General features: G+C 47.8%; 1 protein-coding gene across 1 annotated transcript in view; it reads right to left on the bottom strand.

Moving 5' to 3' along the window:
* Nucleotides 1-3770: 3770 nt before the first annotated feature.
* The window catches only part of UBN1 (ubinuclein 1), a 41585-nt gene continuing 17424 nt past the window's right edge, over nt 3771-27931 (bottom strand). Inside the window, exons 6-18 of the mRNA XM_015819256.1 lie at nt 26912-27015; nt 24803-25241; nt 23548-23618; nt 21961-22090; nt 20470-20588; nt 19728-19856; nt 18170-18313; nt 16260-16310; nt 14239-14281; nt 12527-13777; nt 9840-10092; nt 7570-7641; nt 3771-3835 (exon numbers count right to left, since the gene is read on the bottom strand). Coding sequence (XP_015674742.1) covers nt 3783-3835; nt 7570-7641; nt 9840-10092; nt 12527-13777; nt 14239-14281; nt 16260-16310; nt 18170-18313; nt 19728-19856; nt 20470-20588; nt 21961-22090; nt 23548-23618; nt 24803-25241; nt 26912-27015 — 2859 coding nt within the window. The 3' untranslated portion in view covers nt 3771-3782. The remainder of the gene's footprint in view (nt 3836-7569; nt 7642-9839; nt 10093-12526; nt 13778-14238; nt 14282-16259; nt 16311-18169; nt 18314-19727; nt 19857-20469; nt 20589-21960; nt 22091-23547; nt 23619-24802; nt 25242-26911; nt 27016-27931) is intronic.

Raw genomic sequence — 27931 nt, 5'->3', positions numbered from 1 at the left:
TTAAGAAGCTTCTTGGATGAGAAGCAAAACATTTTCAAAGGAAAACCCAAGAAAGTCCAGTTGCCTTTTGGAAAAGCACCTTGGAGACAACCATGACCTGGATGATTGAGGAACTCCATAAACACCTAGAGCTGTGTGATTCTAACTTTGGTACCTGCCAGATCTGCAGACTTCTAACTCCCAGAATTTTCAGCAAAGACCTTGCTGGCTGGCAAATTCTGGGAGTTGAGATCCAGCCATTCGTCCTTATCCATCCATTCATGCAGCCATCCATGTTCATATCCATCCATCCATCCACCCACACCATCCATCTATCCATCCCCGAAGCTGGGGAATGCTAAAGCTATCAGGACTCTTTCCCTGCAGATGGCAGTTTCTAGGACAGTGGTGGCGAACCTATGGCACGTGTGCCAGAGGCGGCACTCAGAGCCCTCTCTGTGGGCATGTGTGCCGTCGCCCCAGCCCTGCCTCCCCCACAGCCCCCTCACCAGCAGCCCCCCCAGAGAATTGTCTCTGGGCGCTGCCCGGGCAGAGCACCACAGCCAAGGACATGGCAGCCAGGTAGCGGGGACTCCGCCCTCGTGCACCATCATGCGCAGATGATGCTGCAGAGCGTGGGTAGAGGGTGTGGCCATGGCGCTGCTGGGCCACCTGGGCGATTTGCTGCAGCGGGCCGTGGAGGCGGTGGATGGCCCTGCAGGCAGGTGGGGCGCGGGATGGGGGCCAGGGTGGTTTTTGGGCACTCGGTCTCTAAAAGGTTCGCCATCACTGTTCTAAAACCTTACACCTGACATCTCATCCATCTTTCAGCGACGATGCCAAGGAGTTTTGCCTTTCATGTGGGTAGCCCTGCCCTTCAATAGACCGCCCCTTTCCCCAACCCTCCTTTTGGAGTAAATGAAAAATGTTCTGGAAAAAAAAAACAAACCAATTTTTATTTCAGTTGCAGTATACAAGATTAATCCTTTTCCACGTCACCGCCACCCTCCTCATTTCCTAGAAAGGCTGCCTTTTCCCCCAGCAGCCCCGCCCTTCTCCCAAACACACAAAAATAAATCGCAGCTCTTTCTGCACACAAAAGAGACTGCTTTTTAATTATTTGTTTAAGTGCCATCTGGCGGTGCTTATGCCCGCCGTAAACAAAATCTCCCCCAATTAGTTGAAGCCAAGGTAGACACGCTCCTCGGCGGGCAGCAGCTCCGTTGCACTGCCCGCCCGCTTGCTCGCCCACCGCTCTTCGATCCTGCCCTGCCATGGCTCGCTTTTTAAGTTCTACTTCTTAAAAACACAAAGGAAAGGGGGAAGGGAAGAAAGCAGGAAGGGGAGAGATTGGGCAGAAGTTCCACCACATAACATTTCCCTGAGGCAAGAGGCTTTGTGAACATTTCCTTTTTTTTTTTTTTTAAACAGACAAGGGGTTCTGCTCCAGCTATGGCGGGCACCAGTACACACAGCGACCAAAAGCTTTGGGGAGAAGAGCGAGGAGGGGGAGGCGTAATGGCTCATGCAAGGCCCAAATTCTGCCAAGTGCCAAACACTTGTTCCTATGACTGATAAAAGCAGCTTTTTTGAGAGGTAATTAACAGAGAGTAGGACTGAGCTCTGACCGAAAAACAAACCCCCACCACCACCACCAAAATCCATGTACTTAAAGGGGGGGGGGGGGAAAAGATGCGCTTCGAAAAATGGGCAACCTTAAAAATGCATGCAGTCTTTGGCTCTTCTGCTGCAACTTTTTAAACAGAAGTAACTGTGGCCAATGAGGCCCAAAGTAAACTTTTGGGAAAAGAAAAGAGGGAAAAACAAATGCAAAAGACTCGAAACAATTTTGCACAGGTTAACCAAGAATCCTCAAATAGCTGAAAGAAAAGAACTTGTTTTTCTAAACTGAAGGGGTGCGTGTCTCAAATTAAACAGAACTCGTGGTGCTTTTTAAAAAAAATAAATGGGTTCAACTAATCGATAGATCAAGTGCTTCCTCTTGTTTGAGTGGAAGAATCAGTAAATTGGGGTTAAAGATGGAAGAAGATTCTGCGAGAAAAAAAACTGGCCGCAAATAGACCTCAAGTTGGGCTGACAAGCTTTCGAGTTGAGTTCGGGAGTTTGCCAAAAAAAAAAAAAAAAAAAAAAAAAAAAAAAAAAAAAAAAAAAAAACCCAAACAAACAAAAAAAAACCCCTTGCAATTCTGGCTAAAGAGCAGCGACTAACCGCCCTACTAGTTTAATGTGTCTTGTACTGACTACTCAAGCGTGGTTTTGCTCCCCCCCCCCAAAAAAATGGGATAATTGATGCCTGAACTGTTACTTTTCTCCTCTCGCAAAGCACTTGTTTCTCCAGAAGGTGCAGCGGTTTGGAGAATCGAACAGCGTCAAGGCCAAGCCAAACCAAAAATTTGGGTCATCGCCTTTTCTCCAAAGTAACCTCCAGACCAGATGCTGCGTTAAGATTAGGAGGATCTGCCCCCAAACCTTTAGCACAGCACCAAAGCATAACCAAGGCAGGGCAACTGGCAGCCCTGGTTGGTTTTCAAAGAAAGGGGGGGGGGGAATCTACTTTTTAAGTCCTGAAATGGATTCTCGGCGTCTCCCTTCCGTTCAGAGCGTACGAAAAGCTCTTCTAGCTGCTCCAACAAGCAACTCCTGTGAGCAAATGTGCCACCCCATCAGGTCACTGGATGCTTGAACTGTGACAGATCTCACAGCAAAAGAGGAAGTTCCTACCTTGGCTCTTATTTGCGAAATGCTTGAGAGAACTCTGGCAGAGAACCGCCAGCTTTCCGAGGAATGCCCATGCCAGGTGCCAGTGTGGCATTCACCAGCGAGCGCAGTTAAAATGGGGATGATGACGGGCCACCCCCCACCCCACGCCACCCCACCCACCCACACACTCACCCCACCTCCCCAAGTCCCCTTAAATAAACCCCGGTGCGTCTTAAATAACAGAGAAGGGTGTTTAAAAAAGGAGAACGTTAAAAAGCTCTGGCGAGCTCCCGCCCGAGAGCTTGGGATAGCTTGCGTTCTGGCTCCACCATCAAAAGGCACTGAAATGACAGCTTCGTTATACACATTGACCCGGGGGGGGGGAGGAAAGGGGGGGGGGCTTAGTCCCGTCCGATGTGTTCAGTGGAGAGAAGGGGAGGAAGGGAAATTGAGCGTGTCGAGGAAAGGGAACTGCCGTAAGAGCCCCCCACGGCATTCAAGGTCCATGAGTGCATCTTGAAGCCCCTCAAGTCTTGACTTCCTTCTGAGAGGACCGGCGAGCTGCCACAGAGAAGGAAAGATCTTCCAGGGAGGGAAGGACCAGCAAAGCTTTATGAAAGGGGGCCATCAGGGAGGAGAAGCCCACCCCACGGATTCACTCTCGGCTGAGCTTCGATCAGCCGGTATTTCCACGCGCAGAAGCGAGGGCCTTCCCAGAATCCGTTGCAGAATTAAGAGGCACCTGGCAGGAACGCAAGGACCTGGGCTTCTGGAGATCTGTTAAGGATCTCGCCTCCCCCGGATCTGGACCCTGGAGGAGCTGAAGTGAGCGTTGGGCCTGCGAAATGCTTCCTTTTTCAGCATCCATCTCAGACCCCCCACCCAACCCCTACCCCTACCCCACCCCGGGAAGAATCTTAGTCCAAACTGGGATAAGGGGAAGAGGGGGAACCTACAGATCGATCCCACCGAAGAAGGAAGAGCAAGGAAGCCATGGGGGGGCTCCCTTGCTGCATTCTGCAGGCTTTTTCCCAGAGCTGGTTGTGTTCTTTTTTTTTTCTTCGTCTTCTTCTTCAGAATTGTCACAATTTCCGCGGTTGCACATTGGGCCCTTTGCTGTGTAGCTGAGAGCTATCTGAAAGAGACACAAAACAAAAGGTCATCAATCTACATGGCAGCGTCCATTGAGCTTAAGTTTAAATGTGTGAAGAAATACTGTATATTCTTGCTTTGACAATAGGTTTTTATAGATTAAATTTTTTTTATTGATTAATACAGTTGATGGTTAGACATAGTAATGAATGAATTCATTTGAAAATGTATTAATTTGATTATAATATTCTATATAGATAGAGAGGGAAATTTTTAAGAAATAATGGGTATATATTTACTATGTTATTGTTTGTTTGTTTTAAAAATGGATCACCATGTTTCCATGTGGGTTCTTAAGCTGTGTTGGTGTAAAATGGAAAACTAATAAAAATTGTTTGGAAAAAAAATAATCTACATGGCAGCGAAGCTCCGAAGTCTTAAGTTATTAAAGATACTCAATCACAGTTTTGACTTCTTTCAAGAATACGGAGTCACAGGGCAGGAGGGAATTATGATGTCCAGCCAAAATGTTCTGCATCGGGGGGGGGAAAAATAATACCCATGAACAGGATAGGCGATTGGGTTTGTCTTAACCGAGACATCCTCTATTATGTTACTAGTGTGTAAAGCACATTTGCCGTGTGATTGGTACCATACTAGAGGCAGGTGGGGGCAGGGAGAGGTTATTTAATTTATTTATAAACTCTATCTTCCCTATTGTGGCAGAATACCGTAGATTACATGGGAAAGATCAGGCAGAACTGGCTGATTGGCCGAATAAATACATTTTTAGATTAATAAAGAATATTTATAAGTCAGGGTTGAACTGTGGGGTCCTTGGTGCTCTCTGAGCTTGGTGGTTTTCTTGCCAACGTTTCATGACCCAACTAGATAACATCATCAGTGCTAGAGGGGAGAGGAGGAAGAGGAGGACGACTGTGGGGTCCTTGGTGCTCTCTGAGCTTGGTGGTTTTCTTGTCGACGTTTCATGACCCAACTAGGTAACATCATCAGTGCTAGTGTGACTAGCATTTCATTACCCAAACGAGATAGCACGACTAGCACCGATGATGTTACCTAGTTTGGGTAATGAAATAATGTAAGAAAACAACCAAGCTCCAAGAGCACCAAAGGCCCCCACATTTTTAGACTGTCCGACTCCGGAACAATTCTGGGTGGCTTCATAAATGAAACTTTATACAAAAAAATAACCACAGGATAATGCAATTGATCACATCGACATCAAACTCAAAAGAGGCCCAGCTAACCCCCCCCCATCTCTACAATCCATTATTATTATTCTAATAATAATAAAAGAAGACCTTGCCACAAATAAAAAAAAACTAACACAACCAGTCCTGAGTGCCACTTCATGTTTTGCAAGGAAAATTTTACACTGCAGAAGTTGCTTTGGCAAAACAAAAAGCAAGCATTCCAGAGACTTGCCCAGCTCAAACATCAGAAAATATTATTGATCTTGTTACTGGGCTGTGGTCCAATAAATATCCTCTCTAGCTTAACCACCACAGCTTCTCATTCATTTCAACAACAGCTGGATAAAAAAAAAATCATAAAAAGGAAAGCAGGACTCAGGGAATGAAGAGTCTTTAAAGACACTACTGGAATTCACCAACACAAAGGATTTTTTTTGTGCTTAGGATTCGTGCACATAAAGGCAACAAGAATTGTCTTCTTTAGACCTGCTTTAAACAGTAAAACCTCTATAGATCAGTGGTAGAGCAATAAGTGTTTGGTTTTTTTTTCAATTCTTCTGTGAAATCTTGCGATTGTCAGTTTTTGTAGACAATATCGAGTTAAATAAAACCAACCGACTGACCTGGTAATTCCCAAAGAGCTAAAAACATAAAAGGGCACAACAATACATTTAATAACAGAAACAAATCAAGGTCACTAATTAAATCTGCTATAACAGTGAGCACACAATACAGATGGTCCTTGACTTATTACCAATTGCTTAAGGACCGGGTCAAAGTTATGATGGCATCAGGAAAAAAATTACTCATGACATGTCCTCAAAGTTATGACTATTACACCACATGATCACATTTTAGCTAGTTGGCAACTAGACATTTAAGTCTGATTGCAGTGTCTTGCGGTTATGTGACCATGTGCTATGACTTTTTTTTTTTTGCCATTTTCCAGAAAAAAAAAGCCCATTGGATAAATTGGATTCAAATGTACATTCAGATAATTCGCTTAACGCTGTGATTTGCTTAATGACCACGCTCGTTCACTTTACGACTGTTGTAAAAAAAAAAAACCAATCCAATCACTTAGGATCTCTGACTAAAATACGTAACTAAGTCTGTCTATACTCAGAGGCAATAATCAAGTCAGACTTTAATGATGTTAATTAATCCACCCTCCGGCATCACAAAGGGAGAAGTGCATCCGATAATTGGAATGGGATAATGTGGAATTTGTACGGAGAAGCTCAGCTTCCAGGAGAAAGAGATTCCGCTGGTGGGATCCAGGCCCGCTGCTTTTGGAGAGATGTAGTAGCCTGGGGTTTATAATTCGTGAATATGGAAAAATTGTGAATAACTCACTTCTACCGGCGTATGCCAACCTTTCCCATTTATCAGCTGGAAGACTCAAATCCAGGAAGAGCCCACTGGCACTTGCACAACATCTGCCCAACAACTTTAACATCGGTTCCCAACAGAAACCCAACCGAGTCCCTGGACGCCCAGAGGTAGGAAGACATATGAATGACCCCACCCAAAAACAGTGACAGGCTTTGAACTACTCCGGCCAGCAATGGACAATCCTGAATAGGATTCACCCCTCACATGGTGTCGGTTGGGGCTCTCGGTATAAATGGGGCATAATATCCTCCCCTCAGTGGGACTGTGGGGTCCTACACCAAACTGTAGATCACATTGTAACTGGCTGTAAGCCGGGGGCATCTACCGGTCCAATATCTGATTATTTTTTTTAATACAAATGAAGGTTAGATGGCCTAGACCTGTGGTTCTCAACCTTTCCTTCACCATGGACCCCCTTTAAATACCTTTTGTGGCCATGGACCAGGACCCCCCCAAGAGTTAGCTCAAAATTTAAATCATAACGTTTCTTCGAGCCTTTGTGGACTCCCTGTGACAAGGGGTCCGAGGACCACAGGCTGAGAACCACTGGCCTAGACATTGTTATCTGAACATAGATCTTTTTAACATTTATATTCTATTCGGTTCTACTGAGATAAAATGTCAATATACATTATATTGCTAGTCCATGTACGATATGGCTTATGCCAGTGGTGGCGAACCTATGGCACGGGTGCCAAAGGTGGCACTCAGAGCCCTTTCTGTGGGCACACGTGCCGTCGCCCCAGTCCTAGGCCTTCAGCTGGGTTTTATAAAACCTTTTCGCTTTAGGCCTCCGCCACCGTGTGCAAAAAAAAAAAAAAAAAAAGGTTCAATCAATCAATTTCAACTTCTCGTGGGGAAAAAAAAGATCTTGCAAAGTTGGAATTGATTGATTGAACTTTTTAGTCCCACCCAGTCTGCCGTTACCACCGCAGCCACGCCCACCCAATGGGCCACACCCACCCAATGGACCACACCCACCCGGGACCCGACGATGCATAAGTGGGTTTGGGGTTGCAGTTTGGGCACTCGGTCTCTAAAAGGTTTGCCATCACTGGCCTATGCTAAACAAATAATAATTCGCGAAGGGCAGGCAAAGCTGGCAGCTGTCCCGGGAGGTGCCCGTTGAATGACTCAGAAACCAAACAAGAGCAATTGGAGGAGTTACCTGGCAAGCTGTGGGATAAATGGGCAGGCGGCGCTGCCTGATGGAGGCTGGAGGACAATCCAGCCAGAAGACCTAGAAAGGAGAGGGGAATTGAGGAGGAGGAGGAGGAAGAAGAGGAGGAGGAGGAAGAGAAACATATGTACATTGAAGACAAATGAGCCGAAGATGGTCTATGGATGGATTCAGATGAAAAATGACCCCCACCCCATCGCCGCCCTCACCGTTCCAACCTTTGCCAAAAACTCGTTCTTTATCTCGTATCTGATTGGCTGCTCAGCAAGTTTACCGGTAAAGGTACAAAACGTTTGGCTGACGCGCCACGAGTTTGGCCGGTGGTGGCTGAAGGCATAAACCAGATGCTCTGAAAAAGCGACGTACCTGAAGGGGCGCAGGGCATTGGATGGGGCAAAATCCCAGCAACGGTTCCCTTCCCATAGGTCAAGGCATCACTTGAAAGTGCAGTTCTCAAGGAATGAGCTAGCAGGGGCAGCCTGGACTGTCTCCCTGCCAGAGCCAAAACATTAATTCTCTGCTCCCGTCTCACAGGTTTCATTTCAAAGAATTAAATATACCACTGCATATTCCAGCTGTAGCGCCCGGCAACAATCAAAGGACAGCAAGGCGAGCCATTGCAGTACAACAGGACGGAAGCATAGCCGGAAGAAGGGAACAGGGACCGAGGAACACAACAGATGACGTTCAAGGTCACGTAATGCCTGAACGGAGGAAAACCGGCCGTTTCTACTGCACATACAAAGCCCATCATCCAGCACCAACAGCACAGAAAAGGCGGCAGAATTTCAGCAATGGGTCTCCTATTTGGGACATGTTTTACCCCGGGGGGGGGGTCTGTGTCTCATTTTAGAACAGTGGTTCTCAACCTTTTTAATGCCGCGACCCCAACCGGTCGTAAGTCGAGGACTAAACCGGTCGTAAGTCGAAGACTAAACCGGTCGTTAAGTCGAGGACTTTCCCTGCCCGGGAGTGCTGCGCATGCGTGGTTCCGCCCCCTGCGCCGGCTGAGGCGTAGTTGGCAAGCGGCAGAGACGGAGCAGGCCGACCACCAGCTGGCCCAGCCCAAGGGAAGTAAGGCACCCGCCGGAAAAGGGGGGAAAAATGGCGGACAGCCTTGCTTGGCGACCCCCGTGAAATGGTCGATCGACCCCAAATGGGGTCCCAACCCACAGGTTAAGAACCACTGTTTTAGAAGCATAGATCACCAACTTCAAGACCATGGTTATAGGAGGGGGGGGCAGGTTGACCTTCCAGAAACCTAGGGGAGGGGGCTTGCTGGTCAAAGAGACAAAACAGGCTTGCCAGTAAAGGAGAATATTTGTAGCTCAGGGTTAAAATGAGGGGTCCTTGGTGCTTTCCAAACTCGGTTGTTTCCTGGCAGATGTGTCACTGCCTAAACTAGGTTAACATCAGTAATGTTAGTGATGCAAACAGACTTGGTGCTAACTTGCACTCGTTACAAAGCATGTTCATGCCGACCTGTCTGAAGGTTTGTGTATAATTTTTGAGGTCCCTCTGGGAAAAGCCTGTCACGGTCACTTAACCCGATCGTGAATAATGGGTGTAGCACTAGAAACAGCACTTAGGACTTATACACCGCTTTACAGCCCTCTCTAAGGGGTTTACAGTCTCAGCCTATTTGCCCCCAACAATCTGGGTCCTCATTTTACCGACCTCGGAAGGATGGAAGGCTGAGTCCACCTGGAGCTGGTCAGGATCGAACCCCTGGCAGTGAGCAGTGACTTAGCCTGCAATAAGGCATTCTAACCACTGTGCCACCACGGCTCATTAGATCCGTGCTATTGTGGACTTTGAATTCGGAGATGTACCACACAAGGACTTTTGATCTCGGACCCTTCCCACGGTGTGTCAATGGATGAAAGGAAGGGAAAAGGATGCTGAGGAGATCATGTACGCGAGAGGTATTCCAGAACGGATTGTCCCAACCGAAGGACGGCTTTTGAAGAGAGGATGGGACCCAGGCCCGGAATTGTTGAGATGCAAAAGCAGAGCAAGACAGCGGCAATGACAGACATAGACATGAGCGAGACAGGAAGAGATCTTGGTAACTCATCGGAGGACACATTCGTGGAGATGAGTTTTTTTTTTTTAAAGATCCCTTCGGACGAGGACAGACGCGCAGGTAGCAGGAAGAGGGAGCACGTTATCTGCAGCAGCAATGCTTACCGGCTGTAACCCCCAGCATGGGAGCCCCCCCACCCCCCCCACCCCCACCTTTCCCAACCAACACTTACTATGGCCAACACCGTGATGGAATGTTCCTGGGGCCGGTCCTGTGACTATCACATCCTTTGACACCCCAGCTTTGGCGGAAGAGTCAGAGCTGTAGGAAATCACGTGGAGAGGGAAGGAATGGATCGGCGATATAATCCCCAGTGGAGTAGAGCTTAGTGCTGTGGGCAGCTTTGGGCTGTTGGGTTTGTAGGAAGGAGACAGGACGTTCAAGGAAGACGAACTGGTCAGCAGGACTGCTCCACCGGGTCCTTTCTGGGGGGGGGGTAGACGGGGGAGGAGGGAAAGGGTGGGTGAAAAGAACACCAGTTAGAGCAGAAGAGCAACCGTCCCCTTCCTCAACTGTCAGCCCCTGCAAGGGTAGATCCGTGGCCGTATCATTTTACAAAGGAGACGTCTTTGCCTTCGCCCACGTCCCAAAATTATGGAGCAGTTGATCATCACGGGTTAAAACAGTGGTTCTCAACCTTTTTAATGCCGCGACCCCAACCGGTCGTAAGTCGAGGACTAAACCGGTCGTAAGTCGAGGACTAAACCGGTCATAAGTCGAGGACTACCCAACCGGTCATAAGTCGAGGACTTTCCCTGCCCGGGAGCGCCGCGCATGTGTGGTTCCGCCCCCTGCGCCGGCCGAGGCGTAGCTGGCAAGCGGCAGAGACGGAGCAGGCCGACCACCAGCTGGCCCAGCCCAAGGGAGGTAAGGCACCTGCCGGAAAAGGGGAAAAAATGGTGGACAAAAAAATGGCGGACAAAAATAATGGCGGACAGCCTTGCTTGGCGACCCCCGTGAAATGGTCGATCGACCCCAAATGGGGTCCCGACCCACAGGTTGAGAACCACTGGGTTAAAACAAACATTGGCCCTTGCAAAAAAAAAAGTTCCTTAAGAGTTAACAGAAGTATTCTGCTTAGAACTGCCGTTGTTTTCCTATGGGATGGTTATCTTTTGAGGCATTCAACAAATCTCTATGTAGGCTTGTGATAAGAGTTTGGGTTTTTGTAAGGACTAAAAAAAACCCCGTTTGGCAATCTACTTAAATGGGGTCAAATGTTCACATACCTGTGTGCACTGTGTTCCGAAGTGAACTGAACTGAACTGAAAAAGCTTCTTGGATGAGAAGCAAAATGTTTTTAAGGAAAAAACACAAGGAAGTCCAGTTGCCTTTCAGAAAAGCCCCCTTGGGACAACCAGGACCTGGATGATTGAGGATCCCCACAGACATCAAGAAATTGAGGTTTTCTTCCATTTTTAATGAATGCAATTAAGATCACCATGAATTTATGGATATTACATTTATAGATGGCACTAATAGGCAGGGAGGGAGGATTTACCCCTTAACACAAGGATCAACATGTCTATAGTGTTCCTCAATCATTCAGGTCAGTGATGGCGAACCTTTCAGAGACCGAGTGCCCAAACTACAACCCCAAACCCACTTATTTATCGCCGGGTGCCAGGTGGGCATGGTCCACTGGATGGTCATGTGGTGGTCATGGCAGATTGGGTGGGTGTGGCCAAGGTGGGCGTGATCACCTCAATGTTGCTCATGGGGAGGGACGCCTGTGGGGGATGGGCAGGGTTGGGGGAGATCTAGGGGGTCTCTGGCAGGTGGGACGGTGGGCAGGAGGCTCATCCTGCGGGGTGAGGAGAGGCAGGGTGGCGGTGCCATTGCCATGGGGCAAGGCAGGGGGCGGCGGCTGCCTGACACCATCGGCCCCCGCACACAGAGGCCAGGGAGCGCATGGGGGCTGACGGTGTCCGTCAGCAGCCATAGCCTGCTGGCCCCCCGACCGGTGCATTCTGGGGCTCCGCAGCCCATCGCCAGCAATTCAAAGAAGCTGCCTCTGAGCTGGACAGACAGCCGACAGCTGAGGAGGCGATGCAGTGGGTCGTGCCCGGGAAAAGGAGAGCATGCGAGGCCAGGAGGGATGGGACCGGGGGGGGGGGAGGGAAACTAGCCGTGCCGGGATGCATCCGGCCACGTGGGACCTCAGTGAGTTAGCAGGTGGCTGGTTGAAGAGGAACAGTTGCCATCTCCGGGGCATGGCGCGCGTGCCCACAGAGAGAGGGCTGTGAGTGCCGCCTCTGGCACGCGTGCCATAGGTTCGCCACCACTGATCCAGGTCATAGCTGTCCCTAAGGTGATTTTCCAACAGGCAACTGGACTTCCTTGGCTTGTCCTTAAAAATGTTTTGCTTTTAAAAAAAAAATAACAACTGGCCAAAATCTGAAAGGTCACCAAGCCTTGCTTGGTTTCAGCAGGAGGTCTCATAAAGTGGGTTCCAGGAAATTTGGGCAAACCTGCTCCAGTTTGCAAGTTTTAGATCAGGGGTAGTCAACCTTGGCTCTTTTATGACTTGTGGACTTCAACTCCCAGAATTCCTGAGCCAGCCACACTGAGGGGAAAGGGAGAGGTTTCCAAGCTGAGCCATGGCTGGCTCAGGAATTCTGGGAGTTGAAGTCCACGAGTCATCAAAGAGCCGAGGTTGACTACCCCTGTTTTAGATGGTTTCAAAAAAAAAAAAAAAAGAAAAAAAAAAAAAAAGAAAGAAAGGGGCAGGGAGACAAAAGCTCCAGGACGGTATCTGCAGTCTTAAAACAGTTGCCCCTTATCTGGAGAGTGCAAATTTGCACTTTGGACCCTGAAACTCCCCCAGCCAACTCCTGGCCTTCCTCAGAAGCCACTCACCGGCCCAGAGGTAGAGGGTGTGGAGCTGCTGATCATGGCAGGTTTCAGGGAAGATGTCAACAACTTGGCCACTCCTTGCGTTCCTCCGCTGGAGCTGACGTTGGGACCCCCCGGCGGAGCCACCAAAGTCAGCTTTTGAGGGACGAGGGTTTTCTTCACCAGGGAACCGGGCGACGAGCGACTGGGAGCCTGGCCAGAGGAAGGGACACAGGCGCCCGGCAGGATGCTGCCCGAAGGGGAGCTCTGAGTTGAGGCAATGCCGGACGATACGCTTCCGGTAGAAGCCGCCACGTGCCTGGACAGGGCCACAAAGGGCGACTTGAAAGACTGCCCTGAGGAACTAGGGCTACTTGGGTGCTTCCCGGCGAAACTCAGAGACACCAAAGAGTTGGGGGTCTTGGGAGAGATGGTTGAAGAGGAGGAGCAGGAGGAGGAAGAAGAGGAAGAATGGAAGCCGGGGGCCTTGGCGGGGGCCTTGGCTTGCTGTTGGAGGAGAGGGCGCTGAGCCAGCGGGGAGACAATCTTGGGGTTCTGCAGCTTGACAAAAGGCGGGGAAGGGGGGAAGCTTTTCTGCTGCTGAGTAACCAGAGGAAACACTTTGACTTGGGGGGTCTGCACCGGGGTTGAGGTCTGAGGGCCCTGCAACGCACGGGGCAGGCTGTGGTGTTTCGGCTTGGCCACCTGGTGGGCGTCCAAGTGCTTGGAAGGAGGGCTCTGGCAAGGGAGCTCTTTGTACGTGGGGCCCTCAGCTTTCTTCTCTTGGGGAGACTGGCCCAGCGCCAAAGCCTGTTCGGCCAAGAAGTTGAGTGGAGACTGCACGGAGCCCCCAACAGCTGAATGGGCAGGGGCGGGAGCCGATTTGGGGAAGACCCTCTTCTCTTCCAAGCTGCTCTGACTGGAGGGCTTCTCCGCAGGCGCCTTCAGAGCCGGAGAGACGGTGAAGTCAGGGCTGTTGCCTCCTGTTCGGCTGTTGAGCGCAGCCAGTTCCTTGGAGACAGCTTCCAAAGAGGAAGTCGTGTGATGGATCAAGTCCTCGTCGAGAGAATCGTCCAGGCTGAAAGGAGGAGGAGGAGGAGGAGGAGCAGCCATGGTGCTGGTGACTGGATTGGAACTCATAGCCAACAGTTCCCTAGTCTGAGGGCTGAGGCCGACGACAACTCCCTGGGAATCTGGAGACAGAGAAACTGCACCGCTGGGGTGGATCAACGGGACGGGGAGGGGAAGCTTCTTCTCCGGTTTGCCAAAAGGCTCCTAAAAAGAACACAACGGTTGTGTGAGAAGTGTCCTTTCAGAGGTCAATGCGCGCGTCAAACTGTTTCGTGCGATCCCTTCTGGAGAGCTGCTACTACTACTACTCTGGAGGCCTCAGAAATACATCACAGAAATAACTCAACCCATTGGGGGTGTTTTTTTCAGCCCCCCACCCCTTTTTTTTTTTTGGCTATCTCCACGCCCAACACTACTATCTTGCTACTTATTAGATTGCGAAGTCCTTGGCGCACAGGCTTCATACAATTCTGCAAAGCAAAACTAAGAAATCCACACACGTGCAAGAAAAAACAGAAGCCAGTCTGGAGGAGACCTCCCCCCCCTCTTTTCATACAAACCCAGTCACAGCTTTGTCATTGTGGCATCCTCCTGCGATCACACACACACCCCCCCCCGCCCCCGAGGGCTGAAAACTATTTGAAAGTCTCAACCAAACCACTCACCTTTCCTTTTACCTTTGGAGGAATCATCACTTTTTTTTTGGTTCTGAGGGAAACACAACAGAGAGAGAGAGAGAGAGAGAGAGAGGAGATATGCTTCATTTCCGGGAGAAGGAAATGCAGCCTTAACAAAACTTGCCAGAGTTGACAACTAGAGGCCCTTCTTGTGCTCGGGGCAGGCCATCAACTGCTCAAACCGGAACACAAATCCAATTATTTAAGCAACCTTCTCTAAAGATATTTGGAACATAAAAAAAAATGGAACGTGTCCCTGCTGAAAGTCATTCATGGAAGTTGCTTGCACTTCCAGTTAAAAGCATACTGAGTAGAAACCTGGGGAAAAAATCTGTAGGTATGAGTTCTTAGAGCAGTGGTGGCGAACCTATGGCACGCGTGCCAGAGGCGGCACTCGGAGCCCTCTCTGTGGGCACGCGCGCCATGCCCCGGAGATGGCAACCGTCCTTCTTCAACCAGCCGCCCGCTAACTGGCCAAGGTCCCACATGGACGGATGCATCCCAGCACCCATGTGCTCGCTGGCCTCTGTGTTCAGGGGCCGATGGTGTCAGGCAGCCGCCGCCCTGGCCCCTGCCTCACCTTGCCCTGTGACAATGGCACCCCCGCCCTGCCTCGCCTCTCCCCGCAGGACGAGCCTCCTGCCCACCGCCCCACCTGCCAGAGACACCCTGGATCTCCCCCAACCCTGCCCCGCCCCCCCAGACGTCCCTCCCCACAAGCAACATTGAGGTGATCATGCCCACATTGGCCACACCCACCCAATCTGCCATGACCACCACAGCCAAGCCCATCCAGTGGGCCACCCACTTGGCACCCGGCGATAAATAAGTGGGTTTTGGGTTGCAGTTTGGGCACTCGGTCTCTAAAAGGTTCGCCATCACTGTCTTAGAGAATAGGAGAGGGATGAGTTTGACACTATATAACAGAGAAGATGTCAACAAAGGTCTGTTGGCCTCATTGTTTGGTACCCGTGTACCTTTTGCTACTTAGTAGTAAAATTATATCCTCTTGATATAGTTGCAGTACATTTGTAACATCACCTTAGCTGTAATACAGCTTTAATTCTGAGTCATTTTTTAAAAAAAAAAATCAGGTCCTCACAAAAGTTTAAGCAACAGCATGACAAGACGGTTGCATATTGAATGACAGCAACAATTAAACTTGGAAAAGAAAAAAGAAAAAACAAACAAAAAAACCCTGTCAGCATCTGTACCACAAGCCAATATACAAATTTAATTATTTCTTTGGAAAAGAAGGAAGGAAGGAAATAGAAAGAAGAGGAAAAAAAATATTATTATTAGCCCCAAATACGAGATAGGAGACTTAGAAATTGGGGTCATTTAAAATTTGGAAATGATAAAAGATTAAACGTTAAATTTAAATACCAATGGGAAATTAAAGCTAAGAAAAACGTACTAGGTTATTGTCTAAAAGATGGAATGCTAAATCAATTAAGATATGCACAGACTGAAGATTATTGATGAATACCAGAAAGGTATTTTCTGTTTGATTGACAGAATAAGAACTATGTTGGTCCAAACATGAGACAGTAGACATTATGGGGGAAAGAGATGGAATTAGTTGTTGTAATACTTTGAGATTTTTATTGATGATATTCAAATGTAATGGAACTACTGTGCTCAGCCGCCACGCTACTTTTCAAATATGTAAATGTAATATTGGAAAATTAATAAAAAAACTTAAGGCAGAAAAAAAAACCAATTAAACTTGGTAGGCAGCAAGGGAACCCCCCACTGATGGAGAAAGAAGGCAGAACGTGGGGGCGGAGTTAAAAAAGGGATCAGCCTAGTATCCCTATGTAGTCACAAGTGGATTAAGTTCAGCCTCCTTTCAGTGCTCTTGACCCTTACCTAACTCTAAGGAAGTGCTAACTGTGAGTTGAGAAGATCTTTTAGCAAAAGATCCGTTTAACTGTACTTTCACAAGTGGAGCTGGTCTTTCACGCCTGACCTTCGCATTCTGTACTGGCAATGGAAGAAATACTCACGGGATTGAAGTGAGATGACTGTGCACTTTTCTGGTCTCTTTGAACAATGTCCTGAAAAAGGAGAGGAGGAGGGAGAAACTGAGACAAAACTGGTTGTCAAAGGAAAAAAAGGAGCGGGGAAGGGGGGGGATTGAAAATAACAGGAATAAGGATTTCTAGAACGAGAACTGAACCCACTGTAACCAAATTGCAGGAATCACATTTGCTGTGAAAAAATGGTCAGGTTTGCAGTTGCAAAACAAGCCACGAGAAAAGACAGAAAGCACCTCTTGCATGTTACTGGGTCATCCCGAAGCAAAGTTTGTCCCTCCAATCTTGTTTTATCTGAGCCAAATAAAACATTACCGGAGGTTTTTAAGGGAAAAAAAAAAACCCAGAACAGAATACTTTATTGGCCAAGTGTGATCGGACACACACAAGGAATTTGTCTCCAGCACATAAGCTCTCGGTGTACATACAAACAACAAGGTAATATAATCATAAGATACCAACGGGAGAAGATAGTGCAAAAGATGAAAAGAATAGCAATGCTGCCTTATTACATGGGGAAATATCGTTAGACGTAAGACAGTACTGTGGGAATTAGGTGTTCAACGGAGTGATGGCGCGAGGGGAAAAAAAAACTGTCTTTGTGTCTAGTTGTTTTAGCATACAATGTCCTGTGGCGACATCTGAGGGGAGTAGTTGAAACAGTTTATGTCCAGGATGTGAGGGGTCTGTAGATATTTCCTCAACCCTCTTTCTAGCTCACGCAATATACAGGCCCTCAATAAAAGGCAGGCTGCTTGCAATTGTTTTTTTTTTCTGCAGTCCCTACTATCTAAATTGGACATTCTAACTAACTTGGGCATGCTAGCTAACTAACTAAATCTCAATTAAATCTAACAACTAACTAAACTGGGCATTCGTGGAGGTTGGACTAGAGACTTCTGTCAATGGCGTCCCTTCCAGATCTATGATTCTAGGATCATTCTGAGTGACAAAGCAAACAATTACCCCATTCTAATGCCATTCTGAAGAAACAAGCTGCACAAATTCCTGCTACAACTATTAAACTACCTAGTTGGGACAAAAGGTTTCTGGCACTTGTAGGCTCTTATTTCTACACAGTCCCCATTGACACAAAAAGTGCCAAGAGGCACCACTTCTTCAGGAAGTTCATAGCTGCCATTCCTCTCAAAGCAAACAAGACTTTTATGGGCCTTTCATTCACAATATTTGCTCTTCGTTGGTTTAGGCCAGGGCTCTTCAAACTTGGCCCTTTTATGACTTGTGGACTTCAACTCCCAGAATTCCTCAGCCAGGAATGCTGGGAGTTGAAGTCCACAAGTCATAAAAAGGCCAAGTTTGAAGACCCCTGGTTTAGGCTGAAGCTTTGATCGTTCAATAGCCATCTAGCGTCTCTTTATAGCATAAACACGGCACTAGAAACTTCATTGCATGCCAAATTCCAGATCTGACATTCATTAGGGATACTTACAAAATTATTTGCTTTTCATACCTCCGGTCTCTTTTATTTATTTAGTGTATGACACAGAGCACAGGGATAATAGTAATAAAATTATATAGAAGGAGCACGTAATACGGTGGTATATGTATGATGGAAATACGTAGTCAGGTTTGTAAGGTTTGAGGAATTTAAAAAAAAGACATGACACCTTGTGGCAGGGGTCCCCAACTGCCAGGAACTGGGTCGCGGAAGCGGGTGAAGGCCCACCCACGCAAGCACCAGATCCAGGCAGCGCGAAACCCTCCGGTCTGTGGAAAAACCACCCTCCATGGAACTAGTTCCTGGAGCCCAAAAGATTGGGGGCTGCTGACTTGTGGATCAAACCCTACTATATCTAAGGTATTTATGGGCTGATTAAATGGGGAGGAAGGAGGAATCCGTGGCTCCTTTTTTCTTTTACCTGGCCTGCATCCAGCCCTTTGGCCAAAGAGGTTTGACTTCGGTGTCTAGGAATGTTTTTATGTAGTCTTCCATGGACAGAGCTTTGTTCTTCTCCAGGTCATACCCGTCCAGTTTGATCTTCACCCCTTGGCAAAGCAAATCCCTACAAGGGGAAAAAGGTTGACCGGGTTTTCCAAAGCTACGGACAGTGTCTTTCAACTTGAGACTGAAAAAGGCATTTAAAATATGATCTCACCTAGAAAGGCCTCAAATAGCCTCAAATTCCACCTCAACTCAAATAGCAGTGACATCAACTCTATGGGATATGTTCCCCAGATTTCACTGTTTCAATATCTTGTGTTGCTGACAGAAATCTGGTTCTTTAATAGCTTTAATAGAGTTCAAACTGGTCAGTCCCAGAGGAGATCCACCCCGACTGCTCTTTAGAAAGCCAGATCCTGAAGTTGAAACTCGAATACTTTGGCCACCTAATGAGAAGGAAGGACTCACTGGAGAAGAGCCTGATGCTGGGAAAGATGGAGGGCAAGAGAAGAAGGGGACGACAGAGAAGGAGGTGGCTGGATGGAGTCACTGAAGCAGGAGGCGTGAGCTTCAATGGACTCCAGAAGATGGCAGAGGACAGGAAGGCCTGGAGGAACGTTGTCCAGGGGTCGCGATGGGTCGGACACGACTTCGCAACAACAACAAATTTAGCTGGAGATTGGGCAGACTTCTGACAGATGAGATGCATCTGTTCTTTCCCTTTCTCAGTGGGTTACCAGGCTCTGCTTGATCATTTCATCATTGCTTGTTTCATTTCCTACTGGATTTCATTTCTCCCAAAGGTGGGTTTTCAGGAGCTGCTTGTGTACTATATTTTTTTCCACGTAAGTCACCAACTACACTAATGCTATGCACAATATTATATACGTTAGCAGGGATGTTTTTTTGAAAGCTTAACAGAAACCAGTTAAAAAATGACACTGAATAGTCTTCAGTGATAAATATCCCAGTTAAGTCTCTTGCTTTGAAACCGGATCTCTTAAAAGATCACGGCACCAAACGATCTCGCCAAGAGACCTTTAAACCAGATTAGAGGTAATCCTTGACTTAACCACCAGAGTTAGGACCAGAATCTCTGTTGCTAAGCAAGGCGGTTGTTCAGTGGGCCACACCCAATTTCACTTTGTTTTGCCCCAGTTGTTAAGTGAATCACTGCAGTTGTTAAGCGAATCTGGCATTCCCCATTGACTTTGCCTGTTGGAAGCCAGCTGGGATGGTCACAAATGGTGATGACGTGATCTCAGGGCAGCGCACGACATACCGGTGGCCAATCAGCTGAATTTGGACGCTACAATGGCCGTTAAATGCGAGGAGGACCAGTCATATCTCCCTTATTTCCATGCTGTTGTAACTTTGAATGGTCACAAAGTTAACAGCTGTAAGTAAGCGGTAAGGACTACTTGCACCAACCCTGAAAACGGGACAGCCAAGGCACACACATTCCCGGAGGGGGGGTGACACTGTTCTCCCCAAACCGGAAACAGGGTTCTAAAATCCAGATTTTTTCAGCAAACCTGATTTCATTATTCCACTGAAACTTCTTCCGAGGTCCCATGATCCTCTTCCCTCCTTTATCATCGTCGTCCTCATCCTCGGAACAAATCCGGTCTTTTTGCTCCTTGTCCTTCTCCTCTTCCAGCATCCTGAGAGAAGAAAAATGGTCATCGACGCACGAGGTCCTTCTCCAAAAAATATCCTGCCTGCCCAGGATCAGCCGGTAAGAAGGCACCCCAAGAGTTCTCAGCGATTATGCTTCTAGACCAGGTGTAGGCAACCGTGGCTCTTTTATGATTCGTGGACTTCAACTCCCAGGATTCCTGAGCCAGCGTGGCTCAGCTTGGAAACCTCTCCCTTTCCCCTCAGCGTGGCCGGCTCAGGAATTCTGGGAGTTGAAGTCCACGTGTCATAAAAGAGCCAAGGTTGCCTACCCCTGCCCAAATGCCTGAATTTTGATCACGTGACCGTGAGGAAAAAATATTTAAATATTTAAACCAGGGGTCTTCAGTCTTGGCCCCCTCATGACTCGTGGACTTCAACTCCCAGAATTCCTGAGCCAGCATGGCTCAGCTTGGAAACCTCTTTCCCCTCAGCATGGCTGGTTCAGGAATTCTGGGAGTTGAAGTCCACGAGTCATAAAAGAGCCAAGGTTGCCCACACCTGGTCTAGACTCAAGGGCTTACCGAGCCTGGAGTATCTATGGAGAACTGCAAGGAAGGGCGACCAGAGAGAGATAACAAAAACAAACGAAACACATACTTGGCAAACTTGGCCTGGGTGTGTGCTTGGCATTCTTCCTGGTATTTGACCATCTGCTCGGGCATTGCTCTGCCAATGGCCTCTTTCAGCTTCTGAAGTGGCTCCTTCAGCCGACCCCCCTAAAAAAGGACCGAGAGTTAGGGTTCAACCTGTTCAGCTGTACCCACAATCAGGCAGTGGTTTTATTTAAAGATGGGGGAGGGGGGGAAGGGAAGCACAATTGTGTACACTCAGAAGGGCTATGAGACACACAAAAGCTTCTTGTTAAGTGAACTCCAGGCATCTTTCTCAGGAGGCAAGGAGCCGGTCGTTGTTTAGGTATTACTCAAATGGCATGGAAATGGAGGTAGTGACAGATTTTATCTTCCTGGGCTCCAAGATCACCGCAGATGGGGACTACAGCTAAGAAATTAAAAGACGCTTGCTCCTGGGGAGGAAAGCTATGGCAAATCTAGACAGCATACTAAAAAGCAGAGACATCACCCTGCCAACAAAAGTACATATAGTCAAGGCCATGGTTTTCCCAGTTGCAATGTATGGCTGTGAAAGTTGGACCATAAGAAAGGCTGAGCGCCAAAGAATGGAGGCCTTTGAACTCTGGTGCTGGAGAAGACTCCTGCGAGTCCCCTGGACTGCAAGGCGATCAAACCGGTCAGTCCTAGAGGAGATCAACCCCGACTGCTCTTTAGAAGACCAGATCCTGAAGTTGAAACTCAAGTACTTTGGCCACCTAATGAGAAGGAAGGACTCACTGGAGAAGAGCCTCATGCTGGGAAAGATGGAGGGCAAGAGAAGAAGGGGACGACAGAGAATGAGGCGGCTGGATGGAGTCCTTGAAGCAGTAGGCGTGAGCTTAAATGGACTCCAGAAGATGGTAGAGGACAGGAACACCTGGAGGAACGTTGTCCATGGGGTTGCAATGGGTCGGACACGACTTCACAACTAACAACAACAACATTATGGATCCCTCTTCCTAAAGACTCAGCTTTCTCTTCGTGACGTTTCCAGAGAGGCAGCAATAGGTCCTTATTCTTCCTGCAGCTACTGGGTTCACCTCAGTCTCCTTTCATCCCTTATAATCTGGGACACTTTTAAGCGGCGGCATTGCGTGTTTTTAAGGCTCTTCCCTTTCTGAGCAATGAATTATCTCAGCCTAGCTGAAAAAGGGGCATAAATGCAAATAAACACAGCTTCCTTTCCTCAGCCAGGAGTCTTCCCCCAAGGTCAAATAAAGAGGAGGTGGGGCTGATCTTGAGCTCCTCTGGGATTAGATCTAAATCGTGGGGCCCCGTTTTCACTCTTTTTCCAAGTGCCCTTTCCTCTCGGCTTCCTCACCTAGTAGACTTTAAGGAAAAGGCCAGACTGCTCCTGCTAAAAGCCTGACGTGACCAATTGCAAAGCATTTTCAATTTTGGGGGGAGGAGGATGCAAATTACCCATCTCTGTGCAATGGTTCATGTGTCAGTGGTTGTGTCCCCCACAATCACTCACCTGTTCATACAGGTACAGTCGCCGGGCCCGCTTGACCAGGGTATCTTTGTTGCAAGGCAAGAAGGAGGCCAGATGTGCATAGACCCCCGATCGCATTTGGCTGTTCAGCTCCCGGGTTTGCAACTCTATACTGAGGGCAGAACAGGAAGAAGAATTTAGCTCTGGTTCGGCCACTTTCCCTAAGCGCCCCCGAAGAGGGACACACGCCACCTCATTAAAACAATGCCAATTAAAACTCTGAAACCCCTGGAACAAGGGTTTTACCCCTCTCCCGTATAACACTTAAGAACATTTCATCGTCGCCCTCAAAATAAAATATTAATTTCCCCTGCAAGTAAAATAACGCCACTGGGAATGTCCCCTTCCGTGTATCCCCCATCAAGCAACGGAGTTGTTAATTCCCCCAAATTGTTCTGCTTCTAAGATAACCTTGTCAGTGATGGCCCAAAGATCCTTCTTTTTATCTTTCAGGTGACAGTCCCTGCCACATATTTGATGGCAATGCAGGAATCATTCTCAAATAAACTGATCCAAAACATCGGCTTAAATTTGGAATACATGCTCCTGCCTGCTGGCATGCTTTTGCACCCAAGGTGAGAAAGAGCAGTCAGAACAGCCAGCTGCTGGTCAGCTCTACGTGTTCACAGCATTCCTGCCCTCTTTCATTTTGGGGATCGCTACATACATACTTAAGAGTTAGCATGACATCTCCTTTTGTCTCCTTCCTGGACCTGTCTCACTTAAGACACCGTAGGCAGTCCTTGACTTAGAATGGATAATTGAGCACAGCAATTAGAGCTGTAAGCCGTGACGGTTGTGAAGTGGGTTATTGTGTGACTGGACCCATTTTTATCTTTCTGCAGTGGTCATTGAGCGAACAGAGCGGTCATAAACTAACCCCATTGTTCGCTATGGGCCAGATTTTGCCATAAATCGGTTTCTGGCAAAAAGATTGTCAATTGCAGTCACAATTTGTGGGTTTGGTAGTGATTAGGGCACCAGGCTACAAAGGAGGAGACCTTATCCATGATAGCCAACTGGGTGATCTTGGGCCAATCACTCTCTCTCCGCCCAACCTACCTCACAGGGCTGTTGTGGGGAAAAACTGGAGGAGGAAGGAGGGTTAAGTATGTGTGCTGCCTTGAGTTATTTATAAAAAATAATAAAAAGGCAGGGTACAAATGACAGAAACAAAAAAGCCAAACTAACAGCTGCAAACGCAGGCCAGTAGCCCAGTGCCCCAAGTGAGGCCATCTTAAATGACCAGTCACTTGAAATGGATGCCACAACCATCAGTTGGGACAGGAGGGTGTTCGTTCACCATGTTGCAACTTGTTCTGCAGGCTGCAGAGAGCGTCCCTAAGACGCTCTAGGGCAGGGGTAGTCAACCTTGGCTCTTTTATGACTCGTGGACTTCAACTCCCAGAATTCCTGAGCCAGCTGTGCTGGCTCAGGAATTCTGGGAGTTGAAGTCCACGAGTCATAAAAGAGCCAAGGTTGACTACCCCTGCTCTAGGGAGCCTCTTCTCTCTCGCTTTTCTGGATGCTTTGCAAGGCCTGACTTCTACAACCAGGAAGGGGGCTTACTCCAGTAGGATGCTGTTCATGTCTTGGTTGAAGAACTTGTGTTTGCCTTCCCTCTCTGCAGCTCTGGCAGTCTAATTCAGAAACACACAACACAGAACCGTTAGGAGGCAACAGCGACACTGGGCCGGGGGTGGGGGGGTAGAGAAAGCAAGGGAAGGAGCTGGGTTATGAAGAAAAAAAAAAGAGAGACTGATTAGAAACTATGGACTGAAAGGCAGAAAAACCACAGCCCCAACGAAACAGCACTGGGCTGAATCGAACCAAAATTCTCATAAATCCAGGCTAGTGTGACTCCTAAATCAGCATACAGGTAGTCCTTGACTTAATGGCCACAACTGAACCCAAACTTTTGGTTGTCAAGTGAGACATTCGTTAAGTGAATTGCCCCCCCCTTTTATGACCTTTCTTGACAGCGTAGCTAAATGAATCCTTACAGTTGTTAAATTAATAACATGGTGTGGGGAAAAATGCACGCGCAGCAAACTGCCGTGCTTTCCCCCCAAACCTCATAACCTTTTGATACCCTTTGTCCCAGTGAAGCAGCCAGAAGGTCATACCCTTTTGACTTAATGCCTCACCTACCGAAACAAATAATATGCTTAGTTCCTTCCTATCTTTTCCTGTCTTTGTTAGTTCCTTCTCCTTTCATCTCCCTGTATTTGTTCTTTACCTGGTCTTTAACCATGTAATGTGTTACTAGAAAATAGTTGCTTACATGAAGAAATTTTCCAGTGAAGAAACCTTTGTCTGCATCTAATGGTTAAGCTGGTGTATGTAACAAGAATATAAAAAGCAATAAACTCACAGAGTTTGTCAAGCTGTGTCCTGCAGCTTCAAACCTCTACTCAAGACATGCCTGTGTCTTTTTCTTAGCGTCTTACACATGGTCGTTAAGTGAATTTGGCTTCCCCACTGACTGTGCATCTCAGGTCACAAAAGGGGAATCATATGACCCCGGGACAGACAAAATAAAACTATGCAAAACTTTTTTTTAAAAAAAGTTGCGAATTAAAAGAACAAAAAACAAGAACACACATCATTCCCACCCCCCGCTGACAAATATATTGCTGCAATAACTTTCCCTCTTGCAAAATAGTCCAAGGTTTATAAACCTCTACATCTATTCGCAAGCCACTTTGATCTGTCAAATACCTTTTGAAGTCCATCGTTAACTTCAAATGGCAGTGGAATGACCAGTTTTAAGCCGAGGGCTGCCTGTGTCGCTTGACATGTGTGCAACCGGAGATACAAATACCTGAGTGAGCTCCTCAACGCGCTTCACCAGTGGTTCCGGAAGTCCATCAGGAAGGGAGGGAGGCTGTTTCAGGTCGGGTTCCAGGCCCGCTCCTAGGGGATCGCTCCCGTTCTCCATCTCCAGGAAAGGGCTCTCCTCTGGAGATTCGCTCAGAAGCTGTTCCAGGTCAAGGTCAGTCAAGGAGTCCATGGCTGTGGCCGCCTGGAGCAGTTCGTTGTCGCTCGCGTGGCCGAAGAGAGAGAGAAGAGGGTCGGGCACGATCTCTGCTTCCCGCTGAGCTGGGATTTCAGCCAGAGAGGGAATGCTCAGCTTGGGTTCATCGTCCCTCTGCTTCTTGGCGTCCTTTTCCCTCTGGAATTTCTTCAGCATCTCCTTGACGCTCAAGGCCCCCGAGTATTTCTTCTTCTTCTTTTCTTTGCTGGCGTTCAGAGCTGTGAAACTATAAAAGAGACAGGTTGATATACACACCACGGAGAAAAGTGCGTACGGGGGGGGGGTCCTCGACCCACAACCATTTGCTTAAGGACATCGGCCCTGGAAAAAGTGACTGATGACCAATTTTCAAACTTGGGATCATTGCAGCCTTCCCCACAAGTCACGGGATCAAACTCTTTCCCAGGTCACGCGATCAAACTTTGGGGGCTTGGCAACCGGCACGTATCGTTATTGACGACGGCTGCAGCATCCAGGGGTCCTGGGATTGCCACCTGCAACCTTCCCAGGGGGCTTCTGACAAGTCAACGGGGGAAGTCAGACTTGCTTCACAATGGCAAGCTTCACTGAACAACTGTTGTGATTCGCTCGACAAGCATGGCAAAAGGATTGTAAAATGGAGCAGCAGAAAGTCTAGGTTTAAATCGTGGTGAGTCAAGGACCACCCACAGAACATAAGCAAAGGTGGCGACCATTTGAGCAGCCTAATGCCTGATAGTTGTGTGAGTTTGCAAGTCCCATCATTGCCCAACGAGATGGCCAGAAGCAGTGAGATTGGGGATGACAGAGCTCTGCCATCTCTGCGTGGAATGGCTCTGCATTTTGAAACCCCCTCGCTCCCAAGACAGGGATAATGTAAAATAATCCAGTCCATTTTTGCTCACTCTCCCAAATTTCATAGCAGGAAAAAGTCCGATTATTGGAGAGTAGTGTCTAAAAGTTGAATCATGGCAACAGGGGACTGGAGGCTAAAGCATATAAGGAACGGCTGCTGGAATTGGGTATGTCTAGTTTAATGAAGAGAAGGACGAGGGGGGACATGATAGCAGTCTTCCAATATCTCAGGGGTTGCCATAAAGAAGAGGGAGTCAAGCTATTCTCCAAGGCGCCTGAAGGCAGGACAAGAAGCAACGGATGGAAACTAACCAAGGAGAGAAGCAACCTAGAACTAAGGAGAAACTTCCTGACAGTGAGAACAATTAACCAGTGGAACAACCTGCCTCCAGAAGCGGTGAATGCTCCAACACTGGAAGTTTTTAAGAAGAGACTGGACAGCCAAATGGTATAGGGTTTCCTGCCTGAGCAGGGGGTTGGACTAATGACCTCCAAGTCCCTTCCAACTTTATTATTATTATTGCTCATAGCAGGAAAAGGACTGATTATTGGAGAGTGGTGTCTAAAGGTTGAATCATGGCAATTGGACCAAACTTTATTGATCTGAGATGTTTCATTGGTCATTCAAGCAACTTCATCAGTCAGAGCAAAATTAGTTAGGCAGAGAGTCGTTCAGAAACCCCTGAAGTTGGCGTGGCAAGAGTTGATATAATCCAACGAATCTCTAACTAATTTTGATCTGACCGATGAAATTTGCTTGGATGAGCAACGAAACGTCTCAGATTGACAAAGATTGGTCCAGTTGCCATGATTCAACTTTTAGACACTTCTGGCTTGGATGACTGAGTCTTCGTTGAAGTCTTGTAAGGTGGATTGAGTCTATTGTCAGAAGCAGATGCTCAAGAGGAGGATTGGAATTCAGATCCCACAATGCAGCTTGATAAGTTGATCTCTCCTAAATCTGCGTGTTCTTCCAAGGAAGCTGAAGCCTCTGCAGGGAGATAGTCAAGACAATCATTTTAACTTCAGAAGCCCACATTCACATCAAAGAGAAATACTTACCCAGTTTTAGAAAACTTAGATTTTTTAGATTTCTTCTCTTTCTCGTAATTGTCATCTTTCTTCTTTTTCTTCACCTTCTCACCACCCTCTTTCAATTTCCGCTTCTGGGAATTAAAGAAAAAGTTATCGTAACAGATAGCGCATGAAGCTGTTCATTTAGATCTGACTTTCTCTGCCTGCTCTCGGACCACAACTCCCATCAGTTTTAACCTAGCTGGCTAATGATCAGCATAGATGGGATGAGTCCAAACGACGCAGGAAGCACCAAGGGGGGGAAAAACTGATATGGACTTTGGACAAAAAGGAGTACTGGAGATATGAATTTAAGAACCATTGTAATTCCCAACAGGAAGTTTCCTAAGGATCTTGCCTCCAAGCAGTAGCCTAAAACAGGGCTTTTCAACCTTTTCACCCATGGTACCACTTTTAGGATATGGCAACATCCGAGTACCACCAGTCGCCTAGCAAGGTGTCAAAAACTTGATGACACTCCCCCCCCCCCCCAAAAGGAAAAAAGTGACAAAGTACAGGTAGTCCTTGACTTATAACAGTTCGCTTAGTGACTGTTCGAAGTTACAATGGCGCTGAAAAAAGTGCCCCCCAAGCCACAGCCGAGCAAGACACTGGCCTGCCCGGCCGGCCGCGCTCTTCCTCCTGTCCGAGGTTTCCATTGTTGTGAGCATTTCTGTTGAGGATTGGCAGTGGGGCTGGGGTGGGGGGTGTTTGGGTGGCTGTAGCAGGTTTTGGTCACTTCACATGACCCTGGGACACTGTGACCGTCATAAACATGAATCAGTTGCCAAGCATCTGAATGTAAATCACAAGACCCTGGAGATGCTGCAACATTCCAGCTGATCGGCGCTTCTTCTGGGCTCAGCAGAAGCACCAGGATCAGCGCTGAGCTCCAGCTGGAACCTGGCGTTGATCCTGGCACTTCCGTTGAGCCCTGACAGCCCTGCAGCTCCAGCCATCTCTCGCTCAGGCTTCCCCTCCCCCCGCTACTTTTCTAGGATGGCCACG

This window comes from Protobothrops mucrosquamatus, unplaced genomic scaffold (genome assembly GCF_001527695.2).
Source record: "Protobothrops mucrosquamatus isolate PMUCROS unplaced genomic scaffold, P.Mucros_1.0 scaffold880, whole genome shotgun sequence".
Taxonomy (NCBI): Eukaryota; Metazoa; Chordata; class Lepidosauria; order Squamata; family Viperidae; genus Protobothrops; species Protobothrops mucrosquamatus.
The sequence above is the reverse complement of the archived record's forward strand: the minus strand, read 5'-3'. Positions and strand labels throughout refer to the sequence as shown.